Genomic DNA, 23,648 nt, shown 5'->3' on the forward strand with positions numbered 1-23,648 from the left:
CACTTTTATTTATAATCCGTTCTCTGCCTGAAAAAAGCGATACACAGCACACAGTGACTCAGTCACATACATACCATATCTGTGTGCACTGCTCAGGCTCAGGCCAGTGTGCTGCATCATCTATATATATTATATATCTGTCTGACTGCTCAGCTCACACAGCTTATAATTGTGGGGGAGACTGGGGAGCACTACTGCAGTGCCAGTTATAGGTTATAGCAGGAGCCAGGAGTACATAATATTATATTAAAATTAAACAGTGCACACTTTTGCTGCAGGAGTGCCACTGCCAGTGTGACTAGTGACCAGTGACCTGACCACCAGTATATAATATTAGTAGTATACTATCTCTTTATCAACCAGTCTATATTAGCAGCAGACACAGTACAGTGCGGTAGTTCACGGCTGTGGCTACCTCTGTGTCGGCACTCGGCAGCCCGTCCATAATTGTATATACCAGTGACCTAACCGTGGTTTTTTTTTCTTTCTTTATACATACATACTAGTTACGAGTATACTATCTCTTTATCAACCAGTCTATATATTAGCAGCAGACACAGTACAGTGCGGTAGTTCACGGCTGTGGCTACCTCTGTGTCGGCACTCGGCAGCCCGTCCATAATTGTATATACCAGTGACCTAACCGTGGTTTTTTTTTCTTTCTTTATACATACATACTAGTTACGAGTATACTATCTCTTTATCAACCAGTCTATATATTAGCAGCAGACACAGTACAGTGCGGTAGTTCACGGCTGTGGCTACCTCTGTGTCGGCACTCGGCAGCCCGTCCATAATTGTATATACCAGTGACCTAACCGTGGTTTTTTTTTCTTTCTTTATACATACATACTAGTTACGAGTATACTATCTCTTTATCAACCAGTCTATATATTAGCAGCAGACACAGTACAGTGCGGTAGTTCACGGCTGTGGCTACCTCTGTGTCGGCACTCGGCAGCCCGTCCATAATTGTATATACCACCTAACCGTGGTTTTTTTTTCTTTCTTTATACATACATACTAGTTACGAGTATACTATCTCTTTATCAACCAGTCTATATATTAGCAGCAGACACAGTACAGTGCGGTAGTTCACGGCTGTGGCTACCTCTGTGTCGGCACTCCGCAGCCCGTCCATAATTGTATATACCAGTGACCTAACCGTGGTTTTTTTTTCTTTCTTTATACATACATACTAGTTACGAGTATACTATCTCTTTATCAACCAGTCTATATATTAGCAGCAGACACAGTACAGTGCGGTAGTTCACGGCTGTGGCTACCTCTGTGTCGGCACTCGGCAGCCCGTCCATAATTGTATATACCAGTGACCTAACCGTGGTTTTTTTTTCTTTCTTTATACATACATACTAGTTACGAGTATACTCTCTCTTTATCAACCAGTCTATATATTAGCAGCAGACACAGTACAGTGCGGTAGTTCACGGCTGTGGCTACCTCTGTGTCGGCACTCGGCAGCCCGTCCATAATTGTATATACCACCTAACCGTGGTTTTTTTTTTCTTTCTTTATACATACATACTAGTTACGAGTATACTATCTCTTTATCAACCAGTCTATATATTAGCAGCAGACACAGTACAGTGCGGTAGTTCACGGCTGTGGCTACCTCTGTGTCGGCACTCCGCAGCCCGTCCATAATTGTATATACCAGTGACCTAACCGTGGTTTTTTTTTCTTTCTTTATACATACATACTAGTTACGAGTATACTATCTCTTTATCAACCAGTCTATATATTAGCAGCAGACACAGTACAGTGCGGTAGTTCACGGCTGTGGCTACCTCTGTGTCGGCACTCGGCAGCCCGTCCATAATTGTATATACCAGTGACCTAACCGTGGTTTTTTTTTCTTTCTTTATACATACATACTAGTTACGAGTATACTATCTCTTTATCAACCAGTCTATATATTAGCAGCAGACACAGTACAGTGCGGTAGTTCACGGCTGTGGCTACCTCTGTGTCGGCACTCGGCAGCCCGTCCATAATTGTATATACCACCTAACCGTGGTTTTTTTTTCTTTCTTTATACATACATACTAGTTACGAGTATACTATCTCTTTATCAACCAGTCTATATATTAGCAGCAGACACAGTACAGTGCGGTAGTTCACGGCTGTGGCTACCTCTGTGTCGGCACTCGGCAGCCCGTCCATAATTGTATACTAGTATCCAATCCATCCATCTCCATTGTTTACCTGAGGTGCCTTTTAGTTGTGCCTATTAAAATATGGAGAACAAAAATGTTGAGGTTCCAAAATTAGGGAAAGATCAAGATCCACTTCCACCTCGTGCTGAAGCTGCTGCCACTAGTCATGGCCGAGACGATGAAATGCCAGCAACGTCGTCTGCCAAGGCCGATGCCCAATGGCATAGTACAGAGCATGTCAAAACCAAAACACCAAATATCAGTAAAAAAAGGACTCCAAAACCTAAAATAAAATTGTCGGAGGAGAAGCGTAAACTTGCCAATATGCCATTTACCACACGGAGTGGCAAGGAACGGCTGAGGCCCTGGCCTATGTTCATGGCTAGTGGTTCAGCTTCACATGAGGATGGAAGCACTCAGCCTCTCGCTAGAAAACTGAAAAGACTCAAGCTGGCAAAAGCACCGCAAAGAACTGTGCGTTCTTTGAAATCCCAAATCCACAAGGAGAGTCCAATTGTGTCGGTTGCGATGCCTGACCTTCCCAACACTGGACGTGAAGAGCATGCGCCTTCCACCATTTGCACGCCCCCTGCAAGTGCTGGAAGGAGCACCCGCAGTCCAGTTCCTGATAGTCAGATTGAAGATGTCAGTGTTGAAGTACACCAGGATGAGGAGGATATGGGTGTTGCTGGCGCTGGGGAGGAAATTGACCAGGAGGATTCTGATGGTGAGGTGGTTTGTTTAAGTCAGGCACCCGGGGAGACACCTGTTGTCCGTGGGAGGAATATGGCCGTTGACATGCCAGGTGAAAATACCAAAAAAATCAGCTCTTCGGTGTGGAGGTATTTCACCAGAAATGCGGACAACAGGTGTCAAGCCGTGTGTTCCCTTTGTCAAGCTGTAATAAGTAGGGGTAAGGACGTTAACCACCTCGGAACATCCTCCCTTATACGTCACCTGCAGCGCATTCATAATAAGTCAGTGACAAGTTCAAAAACTTTGGGTGACAGCGGAAGCAGTCCACTGACCAGTAAATCCCTTCCTCTTGTAACCAAGCTCACGCAAACCACCCCACCAACTCCCTCAGTGTCAATTTCCTCCTTCCCCAGGAATGCCAATAGTCCTGCAGGCCATGTCACTGGCAAGTCTGACGAGTCCTCTCCTGCCTGGGATTCCTCCGATGCATCCTTGCGTGTAACGCCTACTGCTGCTGGCGCTGCTGTTGTTGCCGCTGGGAGTCGATGGTCATCCCAGAGGGGAAGTCGTAAGCCCACTTGTACTACTTCCAGTAAGCAATTGACTGTTCAACAGTCCTTTGCGAGGAAGATGAAATATCACAGCAGTCATCCTACTGCAAAGCGGATAACTGAGTCCTTGACAACTATGTTGGTGTTAGACGTGCGTCCGGTATCCGCCGTTAGTTCACAGGGAACTAGACAATTTATTGAGGCAGTGTGCCCCCGTTACCAAATACCATCTAGGTTCCACTTCTCTAGGCAGGCGATACCGAGAATGTACACGGACGTCAGAAAAAGACTCACCAGTCTCCTAAAAAATGCAGTTGTACCCAATGTCCACTTAACCACGGACATGTGGACAAGTGGAGCAGGGCAGGGTCAGGACTATATGACTGTGACAGCCCACTGGGTAGATGTATGGACTCCCGCCGCAAGAACAGCAGCGGCGGCACCAGTAGCAGCATCTCGCAAACGCCAACTCTTTCCTAGGCAGGCTACGCTTTGTATCACCGCTTTCCAGAATACGCACACAGCTGAAAACCTCTTACGGCAACTGAGGAAGATCATCGCGGAATGGCTTACCCCAATTGGACTCTCCTGTGGATTTGTGGCATCGGACAACGCCAGCAATATTGTGTGTGCATTAAATATGGGCAAATTCCAGCACGTCCCATGTTTTGCACATACCTTGAATTTGGTGGTGCAGAATTTTTTAAAAAACGACAGGGGCGTGCAAGAGATGCTGTCGGTGGCCAGAAAAATTGCGGGACACTTTCGGCGTACAGGCACCACGTACAGAAGACTGGAGCACCACCAAAAACTACTGAACCTGCCCTGCCATTATCTGAAGCAAGAAGTGGTAACGAGGTGGAATTCAACCCTCTATATGCTTCAGAGGTTGGAGGAGCAGCAAAAGGCCATTCAAGCCTATACAATTGAGCACGATATAGGAGATGGAATGCACCTGTCTCAAGTGCAGTGGAGAATGATTTCAACGTTGTGCAAGGTTCTGATGCCCTTTGAACTTGCCACACGTGAAGTCAGTTCAGACACTGCCAGCCTGAGTCAGGTCATTCCCCTCATCAGGCTTTTGCAGAAGAAGCTGGAGGCATTGAAGAAGGAGCTAAAAGGGAGCGATTCCGCTAGGCATGTGGGACTTGTGGATGCAGCCCTTAATTCGCTTAACAAGGATTCACGGGTGGTCAATCTGTTGAAATCAGAGCACTACATTTTGGCCACCGTGCTCGATCCTAGATTTAAAGCCTACCTTGGATCTCTCTTTCCGGCAGACACAGGTCTGCTGGGGTTGAAAGACCTGCTGGTGACAAAATTGTCAAGTCAAGCGGAACGCGACCTGTCAACATCTCCTCCTTCACATTCTCCCGCAACTGGGGGTGCGAGGAAAAGGCTCAGAATTCCGAGCCCACCCGCTGGCGGTGATGCAGGGCAGTCTGGAGCGACTGCTGATGCTGACATCTGGTCCGGACTGAAGGACCTGACAACGATTACGGACATGTCGTCTACTGTCACTGCATATGATTCTCTCAACATTGATAGAATGGTGGAGGATTATATGAGTGACCGCATCCAAGTAGGCACGTCACACAGTCCGTACTTATACTGGCAGGAAAAAGAGGCAATTTGGAGGCCCTTGCACAAACTGGCTTTATTCTACCTAAGTTGCCCTCCCACAAGTGTGTACTCCGAAAGAGTGTTTAGTGCCGCCGCTCACCTTGTCAGCAATCGGCGTACGAGGTTACATCCAGAAAATGTGGAGAAGATGATGTTCATTAAAATGAATTATAATCAATTCCTCCGCGGAGACATTGACCAGCAGCAATTGCCTCCACAAAGTACACAGGGAGCTGAGATGGTGGATTCCAGTGGGGACGAATTGATAATCTGTGAGGAGGGGGATGTACACGGTGATATATCGGAGGGTGAAGATGAGGTGGACATCTTGCCTCTGTAGAGCCAGTTTGTGCAAGGAGAGATTAATTGCTTCTTTTTTGGGGGGGGTCCAAACCAACCCGTCATATCAGTCACAGTCGTGTGGCAGACCCTGTCACTGAAATGATGGGTTGGTTAAAGTGTGCATGTCCTGTTTTGTTTATACAACATAAGGGTGGGTGGGAGGGCCCAAGGATAATTCCATCTTGCACCTCTTTTTTCTTTTCTTTTTCTTTGCATCATGTGCTGATTGGGGAGGGTTTTTTGGAAGGGACATCCTGCGTGACACTGCAGTGCCACTCCTAGATGGGCCCGGTGTTTGTGTCGGCCACTAGGGTCGCTAATCTTACTCACACAGCTACCTCATTGCGCCTCTTTTTTTCTTTGCGTCATGTGCTGTTTGGGGAGGGTTTTTTGGAAGGGACATCCTGCGTGACACTGCAGTGCCACTCCTAGATGTGCCCAGTGTTTGTGTCGGCCACTAGGGTCGCTAATCTTACTCACACAGCTACCTCATTGCGCCTCTTTTTTTCTTTGCGTCATGTGCTGTTTGGGGAGGGTTTTTTGGAAGGGACATCCTGCGTGACACTGCAGTGCCACTCCTAGATGGGCCCGGTGTTTGTGTCGGCCACTAGGGTCGCTAATCTTACTCACACAGTCAGCTACCTCATTGCGCCTCTTTTTTTCTTTGCGTCATGTGCTGTTTGGGGAGGGTTTTTTGGAAGGGCCATCCTGCGTGACACTGCAGTGCCACTCCTAGATGGGCCCGGTGTTTGTGTCGGCCACTAGGGTCGCTAATCTTACTCACACAGCTACCTCATTGCGCCTCTTTTTTTCTTTGCGTCATGTGCTGTTTGGGGAGGGTTTTTTGGAAGGGCCATCCTGCGTGACACTGCAGTGCCACTCCTAGATGGGCCCGGTGTTTGTGTCGGCCACTAGGGTCGCTAATCTTACTCACACAGCTACCTCATTGCGCCTCTTTTTTTCTTTGCGTCATGTGCTGTTTGGGGAGGGTTTTTTGGAAGGGACATCCTGCGTGACACTGCAGTGCCACTCCTAGATGGGCCCGGTGTTTGTGTCGGCCACTAGGGTCGCTTATCTTACTCACACAGCGACCTCGGTGCAAATTTTAGGACTAAAAATAATATTGTGAGGTGTGAGGTATTCAGAATAGACTGAAAATGAGTGTAAATTATGGTTTTTGAGGTTAATAATACTTTGGGATCAAAATGACCCCCAAATTCTATGATTTAAGCTGTTTTTTAGTGTTTTTGGAAAAAAACACCCGAATCCAAAACACACCCGAATCCGACAAAAATAATTCGGTGAGGTTTTGCCAAAACGCGTTCGAACCCAAAACACGGCCGCGGAACCGAACCCAAAACCAAAACACAAAACCCGAAAAATTTCAGGCGCTCATCTCTATTACCAACTTCATGGTCATTACTTAATGAGTCATAATGACATTCTGTTAACATTGTTGATGGTCAGTAAAAGATTTTGTAGGATTTAAAGTTATGTCCAAACATAATCCTAAAAGACAAATATTTCAGAAGTTATTTTTGTGACTAACATTAAGGCCTTAATCCATGGACTTAATTGGAAAGGATGTAACATTCATTCTTTAAGCGTACTAAACACACTTTGATACCGATAGTCCAAAAAAATATAATGTAACCGATGGGTTATTGGCTCATGTACAGTGCGAATTCACACAAGATAGGCTCAGCAAACTGGTGTAAGTTCAATTATGCATTTTATAATAATGCTAGATAAAATGATAATGGGGTACTACGGAAACAAGGCTGCTGAAAAACTTTGAGAGGCGATGATCACTGCTAAAATGGTGGACTAGAGTTTGTTAATGCATTAACAGTTTTGTCAATATGTATGTTTAACACCCCTTTCATTGTTTAATTTTTGCAGCCCTTACTGGTGACTGAAGGTTTATTGGGAAGGCAAGGCAGAAAAAAGCTGTGTTGTTTTATATCAACCGAAAAGGAGGCACGGTCAAATGGGACAATCATCAGAAGAAGAGTGGCTTAGAAGCCATCTTGGGGAACCTCAATCTAAAAGATGTTCAGGCTACCCATTTTTGAGGTAAGGTTGTCTATCTAGGCACATGCCATCAATATAGGTGATGGTTTATAATCATCGATGGTTGGGTGCCACTCATACAAACACCTGTGCCACTGGATCTCCATCAACAATTTGCAGCATGGTTTCTTCCTCACTAATTGTAAAGCCAGACTAACGGCTACGAACCATCAATTGTTGCAAATCATTGATGGTCAATTGCCACCCCTACATTAGGGCAGACATCTTAGAGCTATGGGCCAGCCACAATGCATAGCCAATAAGTAGGAGGAAGAGAGGGGAAAGACCATTAAAGAAAGTCAGAGAAGAGAGAGAATGAGAGATGGAGCTGGAAGATTGCAAAGTGGTAAACCCCAGTGTTGGTAGCACCCATGAGAGGGGTATGAGCTACAAGTTATGTGTCCAGTGAGAGGTAGGAGAGTCCCAATGATATAAAGCTTTACTGGTAAGGGGGAACATTCCCTATGCATTAGAGCCCTAGCAGCTATTAGACTGGGGATCACTGCGGAGGCAGTGATGCTATAGAAGTTTTCAGAGGAGAAGAATGAAAGAGGAGGAGCCCTCATCTAAACTAAAACTCCCAGGGCAATGGAGTAACATCAGTGGCACCAATGTGTGTGTGTAGTAGCTACAGAGTGCCTTGTGATGTACAGGCAGCAGAGAGCCCCATACAAAGAGGGGATATGAGAATTCTGTAGACTGCTGTCCCACGAGAATATGATTGGGAGTAGAAAGGGACAGGTATAAGGCATCTGTACATGGTCTATAGAGAGGCAAAGAGTGACAATGCAAGAGAACCCAATGCAACAAATTCCTTAAGATTATCATATTCCATCAAATGTGTAAGGAAGTGGTTCTCAAACTGGGTGCCTTGGGTTGGTGGTCCAGGACCAACTGAAATTATTTATGGTCAATGTTATAAGCAAAACCAGTGCTTGCGGCTTCCAAGCATAAAATATGTAGACAAACAAAAGCAAATCCTGTCACTCACCATATAACTAAACCTAAGGATGACAGATACACCCAATTTACTGTACATAATCAAATATGTTTTTCTGAATTTCACAATTAGAAACGTTTGACCTAGGGGTGCTGTGAAAAAAATTCTAATACTCTAGGGTGCCAGGATTCAAAAAAGTCTGGGAACCACTGGTGTAAGGTATTGAGAAATAAGAGCAAGTGAAGTGTTCTGAAATGTTCTGTAACCGGATTGTCACTGTTGTGCAAGGGATGTGCTGAAGGAGGAACAATTTAACAAAGATGTATTTTTACAAGAAAGATGGTCTAGTGCACAATTTATCCAACAAGGCACTGTTACCGCATTGTATAGACACCTACGTCAATACCGTTACTTGTTACAAAGCCTACACAAGCAGACACTCCTTAGTCAATTACTGGCCCACACGGCAAAGAGCTAGTCAGGTTACGGGAGATGTCTCATCCACACAAAAACAACTTGCACCACATGCACTGTGAGAAGGGGTTACATGAGGCCCAGATATGTTTTTTTACACACAACAGCGATTCCAAATAAAAAAGTAGAAATGCAAAAAATCGTGCGGGGCCGCGCATCATTCATCGTTGGCGCATTAATGAACGAGATCGTTCATATCTTTCAGTGTTATCGAGTAGTGTGTAGGGCCTATAAATCATGGGGCAAGTTGTGGAACACATACCAGGCTGGGGAAACAAAGGGTGCTTCTAATTCTAATATCTCCTAATGCTCTCTGCAGTCCCTTTAATAAATCTCGCTGCTGAGGAGAGCAATTAAGGGAAGTGAGAGAGATTACACTTCAGATTTGTCAGTCTTCCTCTAGGCTTATTTTTCCACTTAATTAAGAAATTTGTTTATCTCTTCAAATTATTACCGACAAAAAGATCTGCCTGCTGATTGCTGGGCAAAGAAGCAGCTATTTATATGCCCATGGGATGGATCTCACACAGGACCCAGTGTGGCATCTCCTCCAAGTAGTCAAATAAATGATGGCTACAAAAATATAAACAGATGTTGCCTTATCGGATTAATTAGTTACATTTACATGTACAAGTATGAGGAAGCCAAGGGTTATTTAGCTAACGGCAGTCTGCAGCCATCAGATTTATATAAGGGTAAGCAACTTGCCACAAGCTAACTATGACACTGGCAAGAACGTAACAATAAACTAAAATATATCTGTCTACAAATGTGTATTTAGAATGATTTCTAAATAACGGACAATAGAGTATAAACAGAGATAATAGGCATAAAAAAAAACATCTCTCTTTGCTGATACTGGTATCATATACAGTATGTGACTAATAAGGGTGGTATCCAATTAGCTGCGGTAAAACATTGGGTGCAAAAAAAGTCAGTTAATCGCACTTTTTCACAGGCTATCCAATCAGATTTCCCATAAAAAAATAAATGTTGTCCCGAAAACACACAGGTTCAGTGAAACCTGTGTGTTTTCGGTGGCGTGAGGCAGGTGAAACAAAATCCCAGATTAGCCGTGTCTTGTGCCGGCTTATCGGGGCAAATTGGATAGCCCCCGACGAGACGTTTAGCCGCCCTAATTTACAGCGGCTAATTGGATACCGCCCACATTCCTTCATTTTGTGGCCTTTTACTACATTCAATTCACCTTTAAAAGTTTGATTTGGCTTGAATTTACAAGATTGCCTCATGAATATTTGGTTTATGAAGTACATCCATTATGTCACAGGTTGTCAGTAAACTTTGTAAACGAATTCTCATACATACTGGTTCTGCCTAGAAAATGGCTGCAACCTAAGTGTATATGTAAGTGACAGATGTACTTTAGCACCATGTAAACCATGAGATGCCTCAAGATACGACATTACCACTGATCCAGCAAATCACAATAAAGACCTCTATGATTCTGGTGTAACACCGCATTACTTTTCACATCATCAACTGCAAATGCCATGTTGTATGCAGAAAGTAATTCGGATGGACATCTGCTTTGAATAGAAGAGGAGGTCCTCTAAAGATCAAATACATCACTGGAATATTACAACTGCTGAGCTAATCAGCTCACAGGCTATAGGCTATTTTAAAAATAAAAATGGTTGGTGTCATAGGGGACCAAGCAATCTAAAATGATAGTGCTTACAGTACTTGCCAAGGTTTCACAGGTAATAGGTTTTTCAGCCCAATTCCCACTTACTTCATTCCCTTTCCTCCCCCATTTTATTTTTATTAAGGCAATTACTTTTCTAATGCAAGTAATAATACTTTCAGTTTATTTTGGCCCACAAACTATTAAGAAGGTGGAAAAGCTCTGCTTAAAGGAATTACGCTCACTCCATGTGTGCAACCTGCTGGAAAACAAAGTTTCTTCCTCTATGAATTTAATAAGCACAGTCCAGATGTCTGAAAGATCTGTGATTATAGTCAGAAACCTCTCCCTTATACTTTACTCATGCACAACATAATGTTAGGAATGAATTATATATAAATATAAAATTATAACATTGCCAAATGAGTTGACTGCTTGGTGTATCGCTACACGTGTCTTATGAAACGATCACATCCTCCAGGATGCTCTAGCATGAAGTATTAGCACTTTATATTCAATAAGTACCCCATTTTGATACTCATTTGTTCCAGCAATACTTACTTTATTACTTATCTATTATCAGTTCTGCCCCTTTTCTGCCTTTTCTTTGTGCTGGTGGCACTCTAAGCACATGACGAGATGAACACGGATTGAGAAGCAGGGTCATAGGGACACTGTAAACCCAGTATGACTGGCAGGAGAATGCCACATTTAAGGGGTGCCCCTCATGCATTGGGAAACATATATTGCTGCTGGTGGATAGGCGAGAGCCGTTTCACCTTCCAGAGCAAGCGTGCGGGTAGGGAAAGCGGGGCATGTACAATTAATATTTTCAAAACACGTGGAGAGAAGCATCAAAAGGGACCTCACCGACATGTGACGCTGGAGCACCAACCGTTACCAGAACACTATCTAGAATTTTAAAAGGAAAAATGATGCCTACCATGGTATAAATTTGAAAAGAAAACAATAATAAGATAACAGTGGACACTTATAAAAAAAGAAAGAAAACAAAAAACCTTCCAATTGAAATTTACACCAACTGCACTAAAACAGAGCGTGTGACCTACAGTCATAACTTCTACATTCACATACAAATTAGGTAAGTTGTTTTAATAGCAAAGGAGGTAATTCACCTTGGTTGGCTTTTTAAAATAGGAAAATGCTGCAATTTCGTCAGAAACTACAATTGTTGCTAACAGCACAAAATGAAAAACAATTTAATATCTGCAGGGTATCTGACTCTCAAAATGAGTGAGACCAATACACTAATCAATCAGGAAAACTGCAGAAGCAATTGATCATGTTGGCTGCTATCAAAAGTGACGTAATAAATAGGTATGGAATGGTATCTTAACATAAAATGAAGACAGAACACTGATGAACAAATGCTTTTTATAACACAATACTTGTTTAGACTCCGTTAACGAATATGCCTTGGGACCTGCAAATCAGTCACAGCTACAAATACGGCTAATTTGGTTTCATACTCCCACACTAATGGTAATAAGTACACAGTATGGATGCGTACACACTAGAACGACGTCGCAAACAATGCAATGTCATCCCAGACAGGACCCAATATCGGCAAGTGCATAGACACTTGACGATATCAGGAGTGACGGTGCAACGGGCGCGGCTTGCTCCATTCTACAGCATGGCCCTCACCTGCAATATCGCCCACTGGACCTGCTACGACGCAGAAGACCCACGGGAGTGCGCATTGTGCGATATGTAATCTGTACACACTAGACCATATCATTCTGAACCGGTAGATATCGTCCGGATCGTATGCGATATCGCCTAGTGTGTACGCACCCTTAGGGGGTTATTCATGTTTGTTAGCAAACCAAAAAAAGCACACTAAATGGCAAAACCATGTAGCACTGCAGGTGGGGCAGATGTAACATGTAGAGAGAGTTAGATTTGGGTGGGTTATTTTGTATCTGTTCATAGTAAATACTGGCAGCTTTGTTTTTACACTGCAATTTAGATTTCAGTTTGAACACACCACACCAAAACTAAATCTCTCAGCTCCACTTGCAGTGCAACATGGATTTGCCCATTAGTGTGCTTTTTTGGTTTGCTAACAACTCTGAATAAAGGTCCCATAGTCTTTTCATGTGGTGATAAGCGGCAGTGTTACTTCTTGATGAATGTAGCTGACCATAACTGTGATGGTGTACTTTCTATTGATACAACTGTATCTATATATATATATATATATATATATATATATATATAATCACGTCAAGCGACGTTCCTCATCTGGTGAAAACATTTGAACCGAATGCAGAGACTTAAAACCAGGGGTGGGCAATTATTATTGAAAGTCTAATTCTTTATTTTTTTCTTTAACTCTGTTACTATTTTAACCAATGCTGAACAAAGCGCACAGAAGTCGCCTTCATGGCTCTGGCAGATTTACCAGTTGGTGGAAGGTCAGTTTAAAAAAAACGCAATTCAACCTATTTTCAGGTTTTGGAGGGTGAGGGGGTAGGAGGCCTGTAACTCAGCCTGGAAAACTGTTGTTCTAAGAGTTAAATTTAAATGCAGATGACATTATTGGAGTGAAGTCCAGTTTTCGTGTGTAGCCTCTTCCTGAAAAAGCTGCATTCATAAACATTGTAGTAGAAGCCTGCCAATTATTTTTAATGTGCACTTTTGCTACAGCAAGAAAGTCTCCCGCATAAAACATGCAGTATAGAAAGAAGCTTTGTGATGTGAATTATACTAAATGGATCAATGTAATTGGCCTACCAGTGATTTATAACACCTGCCAACACTATCTTGGTTATAAGCGAACGTTCTATAAAAAGTGTACCACCGCGGCTGTGATTTGTCACCTCAGGGGAGAGCAAAGTTATTAGCACGCACTTGAGCCAGAGAGGGTATTTACATAACTACAGTCAATGACTATAGTTTATTATTTTATCCAGTCATTTCCCACAGATCTAGCATTTTGTTGTCTCTTACATTTGAGCACATGCTAAATAGTTGACTTAGGGCCTAATTCAAGATTGATTGCAAATCAACATTTCCTCTAATGGGTAAAACCATGTGCACTGCAGGGGGGGGGGGGGGGGGGGGCAGATATAACATGTGCAGGGAGGGTTAGATTTGGGTGGGGTGTGTTCAAACTGAAATCTAAACCATGCATCGCTGTGGTGCTTACACACGGAGAGATCCGTGCTTAACGTCTAAGCAATCTACTCAGATTGATTAGATTTTAAGCATGGATCTCCTCTGTGTGGGGTGGCACTTGATATGCCGGCTGTCGGGATCCCGGCGCTCAGCATACTGGCGCCGGAATCCCGACAGCCGGCATACCGACAACTATTTTCCCTCATGGGGTGTCCACGACACCGCCCTGGAAGGAGAATAAATAGCGTGGCGCGCAAAGTGTGTCACCGTGCCCGCAGCGTGGCGAGCGCACAAGGGGCTCTTTTGCGCTCACCTCACTGCCGGTATACCGGCGGGTCAGGATCCCGGCGCTGGTATGTTGGGCGCCAGCATACTGTAGTAGACCTCTCTGTATGTACCCCCCTTATGTAAAAAAGAATAAATAAAAACATATTGGGACAGGTGACAATGTTTAGGTTTTGTATAAAAAATCCTTTAGCTAGAAATAACATTTATTAAGGGTGATTATGTCAGTTTCACAAATGCTTTTGTTTACTGAATAGGTAATTACTCTACAACAACAATAGTACAGAGGTCTATAAAGGAACAATAAGCAAACTAAGATAATAGAGAGATAGGGGTCAACCATGTCACTCAATGGATGGTGCCAATAACAAAATGTGGAACAGATTTATCAAAGCTTGAGAGAGATAAATTGGAGAGTGATAAAGTACCAACCAATCAGCTTCTATAATTTTACAGACTGTGTTTGGGGTCTATTTACTAGGCCTTAGAAAGAGATAAAGCACTAGCCAATCAGATCTAACTGCCATGTTATAGGCTTTGTTTGAAAATTGACAGGAGCTGATTGGTTGGGACTGTGGGGCAGATGTATTAACCTGGAGAAGGCATAAGGAAGTGATAAACCAGTGATAAATGCAAGATGATAAACACACCAGCCAATCAGCTCCCATATGTAAATTAACAGTTAGGAGCTGATTGGCTGGTGCATTATCACCTTGCACTTAACACTGGTTTATCACTTCCTTATGCCTTCTCCAGGTTAATACATCTACCCCTGTATCTCTCTTCAAGGCTGATAAATCTAGCCTTATATTTTAAGACGTACTGTAAAAGGAGGAATGGGCAAGGTATATAATAAAGTCAGACATATCTATTAAGGTGAAATTGTATATTTTCACATTTCTCCAAATTATTTTAGGTCCGGATACATTATAATGAAAAAATTAACCATTGAAGTGCAATCTCAGCTGTTTCACTTACACACCTTATACTAACTTTGCACCAATGCTAGTGACTCTTTGTGTAGCCTAAAGCCTGTCAGTATAATGACTTATATATGGACCTATGCCATTGTGATAGCCACAATACTGAGAACACTAAGCAGGCCTGCAAAGAGAATAAAGTTATGCTCCAAAATACCTTCACAGTGACAATATAAAAGAATTCATTTTCTGCAACTATATTGGTAACTATCAACTAGTAACTCACGATGACTTCAACATATTTTATGAATGATGAAGACAAGGCAACACATGTGCTTTATTAAAGGCAGTCAAAACCAATGTGCTCGGCAATTAGATGTATTTGGAGAGAGAGAGAAAGTCATGCTCTGGGTTAATGAAAAAAAACACAGCAAAACCCTTTAGGGCTCATTCGAAGTCATTTTCTATCATCATGAGTATATTACTTACCTCTACATAGGAAATCGGGAATATTCCTATTTTGTCTCCCAACATTCCTTCTGCCCAGTTCTCATCCACTCTGCGGATTACGGTGAGAATGTCATCCTGTGCAGACAAGGAAAAATTATCTCAGCAGGCTGCAGTCATTTCACTTAATTTCACAACACAATCCATATGGGCTCCTTCAAGAGCAGCACAATAGTATAAGGAAGTGTGAGGCCACTGGAATCTGGTAATCCACACACCTATAATGAGGTTCACATGTGCGACAGCACTGGGGTTTTCTAGTAGTTGCTGCGGTCTTAGGTTTCCTGCAAGTTGGGAATCCTTAAATATTCCAGTGTTAAAATACTCTAAGGGTGCAGGACTGTAGAAGGTACAAATCTGCTCGCAAATCTTTCCTAGGAACAAAATGTCACCCCAGGGTCAGCCCAAGTAAATGATTAAATATTTTTCACTGATGCATAAATTATTTACTCCCTTCAAAAAGGTGTAAATTTCTATATGTATGTGTTGTGTTCTAGTTTTCTTAGTGAAATATCGGAGCAATTGAAATAATGGCTCATCTATGTATAGTCTGGCCACTGAGATTGCTTAAAATAAGAATTTACTTACCGATAATTCTATTTCTCGGAGTCCGTAGTGGATGCTGGGGTTCCTGAAAGGACCATGGGGAATAGCGGCTCCGCAGGAGACAGGGCACAAAAAGTAAAGCTTTAGGATCAGGTGGTGTGCACTGGCTCCTCCCCCTATGACCCTCCTCCAAGCCTCAGTTAGGATACTGTGCCCGGACGAGCGTACACAATAAGGAAGGATTTTGAATCCCGGGTAAGACTCATACCAGCCACACCAATCACACTGTACAACCTGTGATCTGAACCCAGTTAACAGTATGATAACAGCGGAGCCTCTGAAAAGATGGCTCACAACAATAATAACCCGATTTTTGTAACTATGTACAAGTATTGCAGATAATCCGCACTTGGGATGGGCGCCCAGCATCCACTACGGACTCCGAGAAATAGAATTATCGGTAAGTAAATTCTTATTTTCTCTATCGTCCTAGTGGATGCTGGGGTTCCTGAAAGGACCATGGGGATAATACCAAAGCTCCCAAACGGGCGGGAGAGTGCGGATGACTCTGCAGCACCGAATGAGAGAACTCCAGGTCCTCCTTAGCCAGGGTATCAAATTTGTAGGATTTTACCAACGTGTTTGCCCCTGACTAAATAGCCGCTCGGCAAAGTTGTAAAGCCGAGACCCCTCGGGCAGCCGCCCAAGATAAGCCCACCTTCCTTGTGGAATGGGCATTTACATATTTTGGCTGTGGCAGGCCTGCCACAGAATGTGCAAGCTGAATTGTATTACACATCCAACTAGCAATAGTCTGCTTAGAAGCAAGAGCACCCAGTTTGTTGGGTGCATACAGGATAACAGCAAGTCAGTTTTCCTGACTCCAGCCGTCCTGGAACCTATATTTACAGGGCCCTGACAACATCTAGCAACCTGGAGTCCTCCAAGTCCCTAGTAGGCGCAAGGCAACAAAATAAGCTGGTTCAGGTGAAACACTGACACCACCTTAGGGAGAGAACTGGGGACGAGTCCGCAGCTCTGCCCTGTCCAAATGGACAACCAGATATGGGCTTTTTTGAGAAAAAAACCACCAATTTGACACTCGCCTGGTCCAGGCCAGGGCCAAGAGCATGGTCACTTTTCATGTGAGATGCTTCAAATCCACAGATTTGACTGGTTTTAAACCAATGTGATTTGAGGAATCCCAGAACTACGTTGAGATCCCACAGTGCCACTGGAGGCACAAAAGGGGGTTGTATATGCAATACTCCCTTGACAAACTTCTGGACTTCAGGAACTGAAGCCACTTCTTTCTGGAAGAAAATCGACAGGGCCGAAATTTGAACCTTAATGGACCCCAATTTGAGGCCCATAGACACTCCTGTTTGCAGGAAATGCAGGAATCGACCGAGTTGAAATTTCTTCGTGGGGCCTTTCTGGCCTCACACCACGCAACATATTTTTGCCACATGTGGTGATAATGTTGTGCGGTCACCTCCTTTCTGGCTTTGACCAGGGTAGGAATGACCTCTTCCGGAATGCCTTTTTCCCTTAGGATCCGGCGTTCCACCGCCATGCCGTCAAACGCAGCTGCGGTAAGTCTTGGAACAGACATGGTACTTGCTGAAACAAGTCCCTTCTTAGCGGCAGAGGCCATAAGTCCTCTGTGAGCATCTCTTGAAGTTCCGGGTACCAAGTCCTTCTTGGCCAATCCGGAGCCATGAGTATAGTTCTTACTCCTCTACGTCTTATAAGTCTCAGTACCTTAGGTATGAGAAGCAGAGGATGGAACACATACACCGACTGGTACATCCATGGTGTTACCAGAACGTCCACAGCTATTGCCTGAGGGTCTCTTAACCTGGCGCAATACCTGTCCCGTTTTTTGTTCAGACGGGACGCCATCATGTCCACCTTTGGTATTTCCCAACGGTTTACAATCATGTGGAAAACTTCCCGATGAAGTTTCCACTCTGCCGGGTGGAGGTCGTGCCTGCTGAGGAAGTCTGCTTCCCAGTTTCCATTCCCGGAATGAAACACTGCTGACAGTGCTATCACATGATTTTCCGCCCAGCGAAAAGTCCTTGCAGTTTTTGCCATTGCCCTCCTGCTTCTTGTGTCGCCCTGTCTATTTACGTGGGCGACTGCCGTGATGTTTTTCCCACTGGATCAATACCGGCTGACCTTGAAGCAGAGGTCTTGCTAAGCTTAGAGTATTATAAATTTACCCTTAGCTCCAGTATATTTATGTGGAGAAAAGTCTCCAGACTTGATCACACTCCCTGGAAATTTTTTCCTTGTGTGACTGCTCCCCAGCCTCTCGGGCTGGCCTCCGTGGTCACCAGCATCCAATCCTGAATGCCGAATCTGCGGCCCTCTAGAAGATGAGCACTCTGTAACCACCACAGGAGAGACACCCTTGTCCTTGGATATAGGGTTATCCGCTGATGCATCTGAAGATGCGATCCGGACCATTTGTCCAGCAGATCCCACTGAAAAATTCTTGCGTGAAATCTGCCGAATGGAATTGCTTCGTAGGAAGTCACCATCTTTACCAGGACCCTTGTGCAATGATGCACTGATTTTAGGAGGTTCCTGACTAGCTCGGATAACTCCCTGGCTTTCTCTTCCGGGAGAAACACCTTTTTCTGGACTGTGTCCAGAATCATCCCTAGGCACAGCAGACTTGTCGTCGGGATCAGCTGCGATTTTGGAATATTTAGAATCCACCCGTGCTGTTGTAGCAGTATCCGAGATAGTGCTACTCCGACCTCCAACTGTTCCCTGGACTTTGCCCTTATCAGGAGATCGTCCAAGTAAGGGATAATTAAGACGCCTTTTCTTCGAAGAAGAATCATCATTTCGGCCATTACCTTGGTAAAGACCCGGGGTGCCGTGGACAATCCAAACGGCAGCGTCTGAAACTGATAGTGACAGTTCTGTACCACGAACCTGAGGTACCCTTAGTGAGAAGGGCAAATTTTGGACATGGAGGTAAGCATCCCTGATGTCTCGGGACACTATATAGTCCCCTTCTTCCTGGTTCGTTATCACTGCTCTGAGTGACTCCATCTTGATTTGAACCTTTGTAAGTGTTCAAATTTTTTTAGATTTAGAATAGGTCTCACCTAGCCTTCTGGCTTCAGTACCACAATATAATGTGGAATAATACCCCTTTTCTTGTTGTAGGAGGGGTAATTTGATTATCACCTGCTGGGAATACAGCTTGTGAATTGTTTCCCATACTGCCTCCTTGTCGGAGGGAGACCTTGGTAAACCAGACTTCAGGAGCCTGCGAAGGGGAAACGTCTCGACATTCCAATCTGTACCCCTGGGATACTACATGTAGGATCCAGGGGTCCTGTACGGTCCCAGCGTCATGCTGAGAGCTTGGCAGAAGCGGTGGAACGCTTCTGTTCCTGGGAATGGGCTGCCTGCTGCAGTCTTCTTCCCTTTCCTCTATCCCTGGGCAGATATGACTCTTATAGGGACGAAAGGACTGAGGCTGAAAAGACGGTGTCTTTTTCTGCAGAGATGTGACTTAGGGTAAAAACGGTGGATTTTCCAGCAGTTGCCGTGGCCACCAGGTCCGATGGACCGACCCCAAATAACTCCTCTTCCTTTATACGGCAATACACCTTTGTGCCGTTTGGAATCTGCATCACCTGACCACTGTCGTGTCCATAAACATCTTCTGGCAGATATGGACATCGCACTTACTCTTGATGCCAGAGTGCAAATATCCCTCTGTGCATCTCGCATATATAGAAAATGCATCCTTTAAATGCTCTATAGTCAATAAAATACTGTCCCTGTCAAGGGTATCAATATTTTTAGTCAGGGAATCCGACCAAGCCACCCCAGCTCTGCACATCCAGGCTGAGGCGATCGCTGGTCGCAGTATAACACCAGTATGTGTGTATATACTTTTTATGATATTTTCCAGCCTCCTGTCAGCTGGCTCCTTGAGGACGGCCCTATCTATAGACGGTACCGCCACTTGTTTTGATAAGCGTGTGAGCGCCTTATCCACCCTAAGGGGTGTTTCCCAACGCGCCCTAACTTCTGGCGGGAAAGGGTATACCGCCCATAATTTTCTATCGGGGGGAACCCACGCATCATCACACACTTCATTTAATTTATCTGATTCAGGAAAAACTACGGTAGTTTTTTCACATCCCACATAATACCCTCTTTTGTGGTACTTGTAGTATCAGAAATATGTAACACCTCCTTCATTGCCCTTAACGTGTGGCCCTAATAAGGAATACGTTTGTTTATTCACCGTCGACACTGGATTCAGTGTCCGTGTCTGTGTCTGTGTCGACCGACTAAAGTAAACGGGCGTTTTAAAAACCCCTGACGGTGTTTCTGAGACGTCTGGACCGGTACTAATTGTTTGTCGGCCGTCTCATGTCGTCAACCGACCTTGCAGCGTGTTGACATTATCACGTAATTCCCTAAATAAGCCATCCATTCCGGTGTCGACTCCCTAGAGAGTGACATCACCATTACAGGCAATTGCTCCGCCTCCTCACCAACATCGTCCTCATACATGTCGACACACACGTACCGACACACAGCACACACACAGGGAATGCTCTGATAGAGGACAGGACCCACTAGCCCTTTGGAGAGACAGAGGGAGAGTTTGCCAGCACACACCAAAAACGCTATAATTATATAGGGACAACCTTATATAAGTGTTTTCCCTTATAGCATCTTTTATATATTTCTAACGCCAAATTAGTGCCCCCCCTCTCTGTTTTAACCCTGTTTCTGTAGTGCAGTGCAGGGGAGAGCCTGGGAGCCTTCCCTCCAGCCTTTCTGTGAGGGAAAATGGCGCTGTGTGCTGAGGAGATAGGCCCCGCCCCTTTTTCGGCGGGCTCGTCTCCCGCTCTTTAATGGATTCTGGCAGGGGTTAAATATCTCCATATAGCCCCCGGAGGCTATATGTGAGGTATTTTTAGCCAAAAAAGGTTTTCATTTGCCTCGCAGGGCGCCCCCCTCCCAGCGCCCTGCACCCTCAGTGACTGCCGTGTGAAGTGTGCTGAGAGGAAATGGCGCACAGCTGCAGTGCTGTGCGCTACCTTAAGAAGACTGAGGAGTCTTCTGCCGCCGATTCTGGACCTCTTCTCGTTTCAGCATCTGCAAGAGGGCCGGCGGCGAGGCTCCGGTGACCATCCAGGCTGTACCTGTGATCGTCCCTCTGGAGCTAATGTCCAGTAGCCAAAGAAGCCAATCCATCCTGCACGCAGGTGAGTTCACTTCTTCTCCCCTAAGTCCCTCGTTGCAGTGATCCTGTTGCCAGCAGGACTCACTGTAAAATAAAAAACCTAAGCTAAACTTTTCTAAGCAGCTCTTTAGGAGAGCCACCTAGATTGCACCCTTCTCGGCCGGGCACAAAAATCTAACTGAGGCTTGGAGGAGGGTCATAGGGGGAGGAGCCAGTGCACACCACCTGATCCTAAAGCTTTACTTTTTGTGCCCTGTCTCCTGCGGAGCCGCTATTCCCCATGGTCCTTTCAGGAACCCCAGCATCCACTAGGACGATAGAGAAAAATGTATTATCAGACCTATACATCAGTCAGCATTCTCTCACAACATATACATCACTGTAAAGGTGCATACACACGGTGCGATATAACCTTGCGATTTTGACTATATAGTCAAAAACCCAAGGAAAGATAGTGCATATCGCACACAGCTTGCAATACTGATGCGCAGCCCCGTGGTATCGGTATCGCAAGAAAAGATAGACTGTCCAGGCAAGTCAATTTTGACTATCTAGTACTAAAGTATAGTCAAAATCGGCCATAGCCAATATCACAAGCAGGCCCGGCGCTTACCGTTCAGCAAAGGTATGCAAAGCAGGTAGGTGCCAGACAGGAGAGGTGCTCTGCCTGCTGTGCATCCCCACTGCTGAGTTCCCCTGCTGATGCTGGCTGCTGCGCCGGTCACACTCTATGACAGGCAGCGGCGCTGGCATCATGAAGCCTCCTCTCCCCCTCCCCTGTCACACACTCACCTCACAGCTCACAGTGGCAGAGCAGTGTGCTGGGCGGATCTAAAAAGGGGCGGAGCTATGCTGGAATAAGGAGCGGAGGTACACGGGGCCAGGATGCTGCCTGCAACACAGAAGGACGTGTTGCCAGACTTCTTTATGTAAGTGGCTGGAAACAGTGAGTGAAAGTGTGTGTGAGTGTATATGTATACAGTATCTGTGTGTGTGTGTGTGTGTGTGTGTGTGTGTGTGTAAATGTATACAGTATCTGTGTATATGTATGTGTGTATGTGTATGTGGTGTATGTGTGACTGCAGCATAATGTGTGTAAGCATCACTGCTACAGGGGGCGTTACGTGTGCAAGCATCACTGGTACAGGGGGTGTTACGTGTGCAAGCGTCACTGGTACAGGGGGCGTTACGTATGCAAGTGTCACTATTATAGGGTGTGTTGTGTGTGTAAGCGTCACTGGTACAAGGGGCCTTGCATGTGTAAGCGTCACTGCTGCATGGGGTGCTACGTGTGTAAGCATCACTACTGCAGGGGGCGTTACGTGTGTAAGTGCCACTACTAAAGGGGCGTTGTGTATAAGCGGCACTACCACAGGGGGCGTTACTTGTGTAAGCGGCACTACTGCAGGGAGCATTATGTGTAAAAGCATTATGTGCGCTGTCCCTTTGTAAAGTATGGGAGGGCGCAAATTTATAGTTTGCAGGGGGGCGCCGAACACCCTAGCACTGGCCCTGATCACAACCACACATAGTAAAAATCGAAGATAGACAAAATCTCACTTCTGTACTGTGTGGCCCCAGACGTGTTACACCAAAAATAAACACCTAAATTGATTGTTCAATCAATTTGAAAATCACAAGATTTGGATTTCTGTACCGGACTTGGAACTTTGCACTTGCTCCCATGGACTCTTTTGCTTTTACTAGCAAAACACTAAAATGACCTCAGCTGACCGTTTCCTTTCATTTAATAAACTTCATCACCCCTGCACCACCAGCAAACTCATAGGGGTGCGCAATTAGTGGCCCTCCAGCTGCGGTTAAACTACACATCCCAGCATGCCCAGCCACAGTTATAGCATTCCATGACAGCTAAACTGTGACAGGCCATGCTGAAATGTGTAGTCCCACAGCAGCTGGAGGGCTACTTACTGCCCACCCCTGGATCCCATGTTGTTCTCTGCTCCTCATATTTGTGCACTCCTCTAATCATGCCCTTTGTTCCTGAAAGACACCCCTCATGTGTGACCCTACCCAGCTGATAATGCTCATAATAAGTAACTCTGATTCAGGAGAACATACTGGCAGGAGAGAGGTGCTGGGTGGCGTTGTGCCATGATTGCTCCATCGTACCCACACCCCTGCTATACGAAGCCATGATTACCAGCATTGCAAAGCAGAGGCAGGAGCACCATGAAGCGATATAGGGGTACATTTACTAAGCAGTGATAACAGCGGAGAAGTGAGCCAGTGGAGATATTTCCCCATCAACCAATCAGCAGCTCTGTATCATTTTATAGTATGCAAATTATAGATGTTACTTCAGTGTTGATTGGTTGATGGGGCAACTTCTCCACTGGCTCACTTCTCCGCTCTTATCACTGCTTAGTAAATGTACCCCTTAGCCTGAATGAAGTCATCAAGCTGTCCCTTCTGGCATTGGGCAGAGTGAACAGGCTGCGGTGAGGCTTGTCTTCTTTTTCAAACAT

General features: G+C 44.9%; 1 protein-coding gene across 3 annotated transcripts in view; it reads right to left on the minus strand.

Moving 5' to 3' along the window:
* The window catches only part of SH3RF1 (SH3 domain containing ring finger 1), a 262,561-nt gene that overhangs the window by 71,065 nt on the left and 167,848 nt on the right, over positions 1–23,648 (minus strand). For all 3 annotated transcript variants that reach the window (XM_063920619.1, XM_063920620.1, XM_063920618.1), the window contains exon 4: positions 15,360–15,455. In XM_063920619.1, the coding sequence (XP_063776689.1) occupies positions 15,360–15,455 (96 nt within the window). The remainder of the gene's footprint in view (positions 1–15,359; positions 15,456–23,648) is intronic.

This window comes from Pseudophryne corroboree, chromosome 1 (genome assembly GCF_028390025.1).
Source record: "Pseudophryne corroboree isolate aPseCor3 chromosome 1, aPseCor3.hap2, whole genome shotgun sequence".
NCBI classification, from domain to species: Eukaryota; Metazoa; Chordata; class Amphibia; order Anura; family Myobatrachidae; genus Pseudophryne; species Pseudophryne corroboree.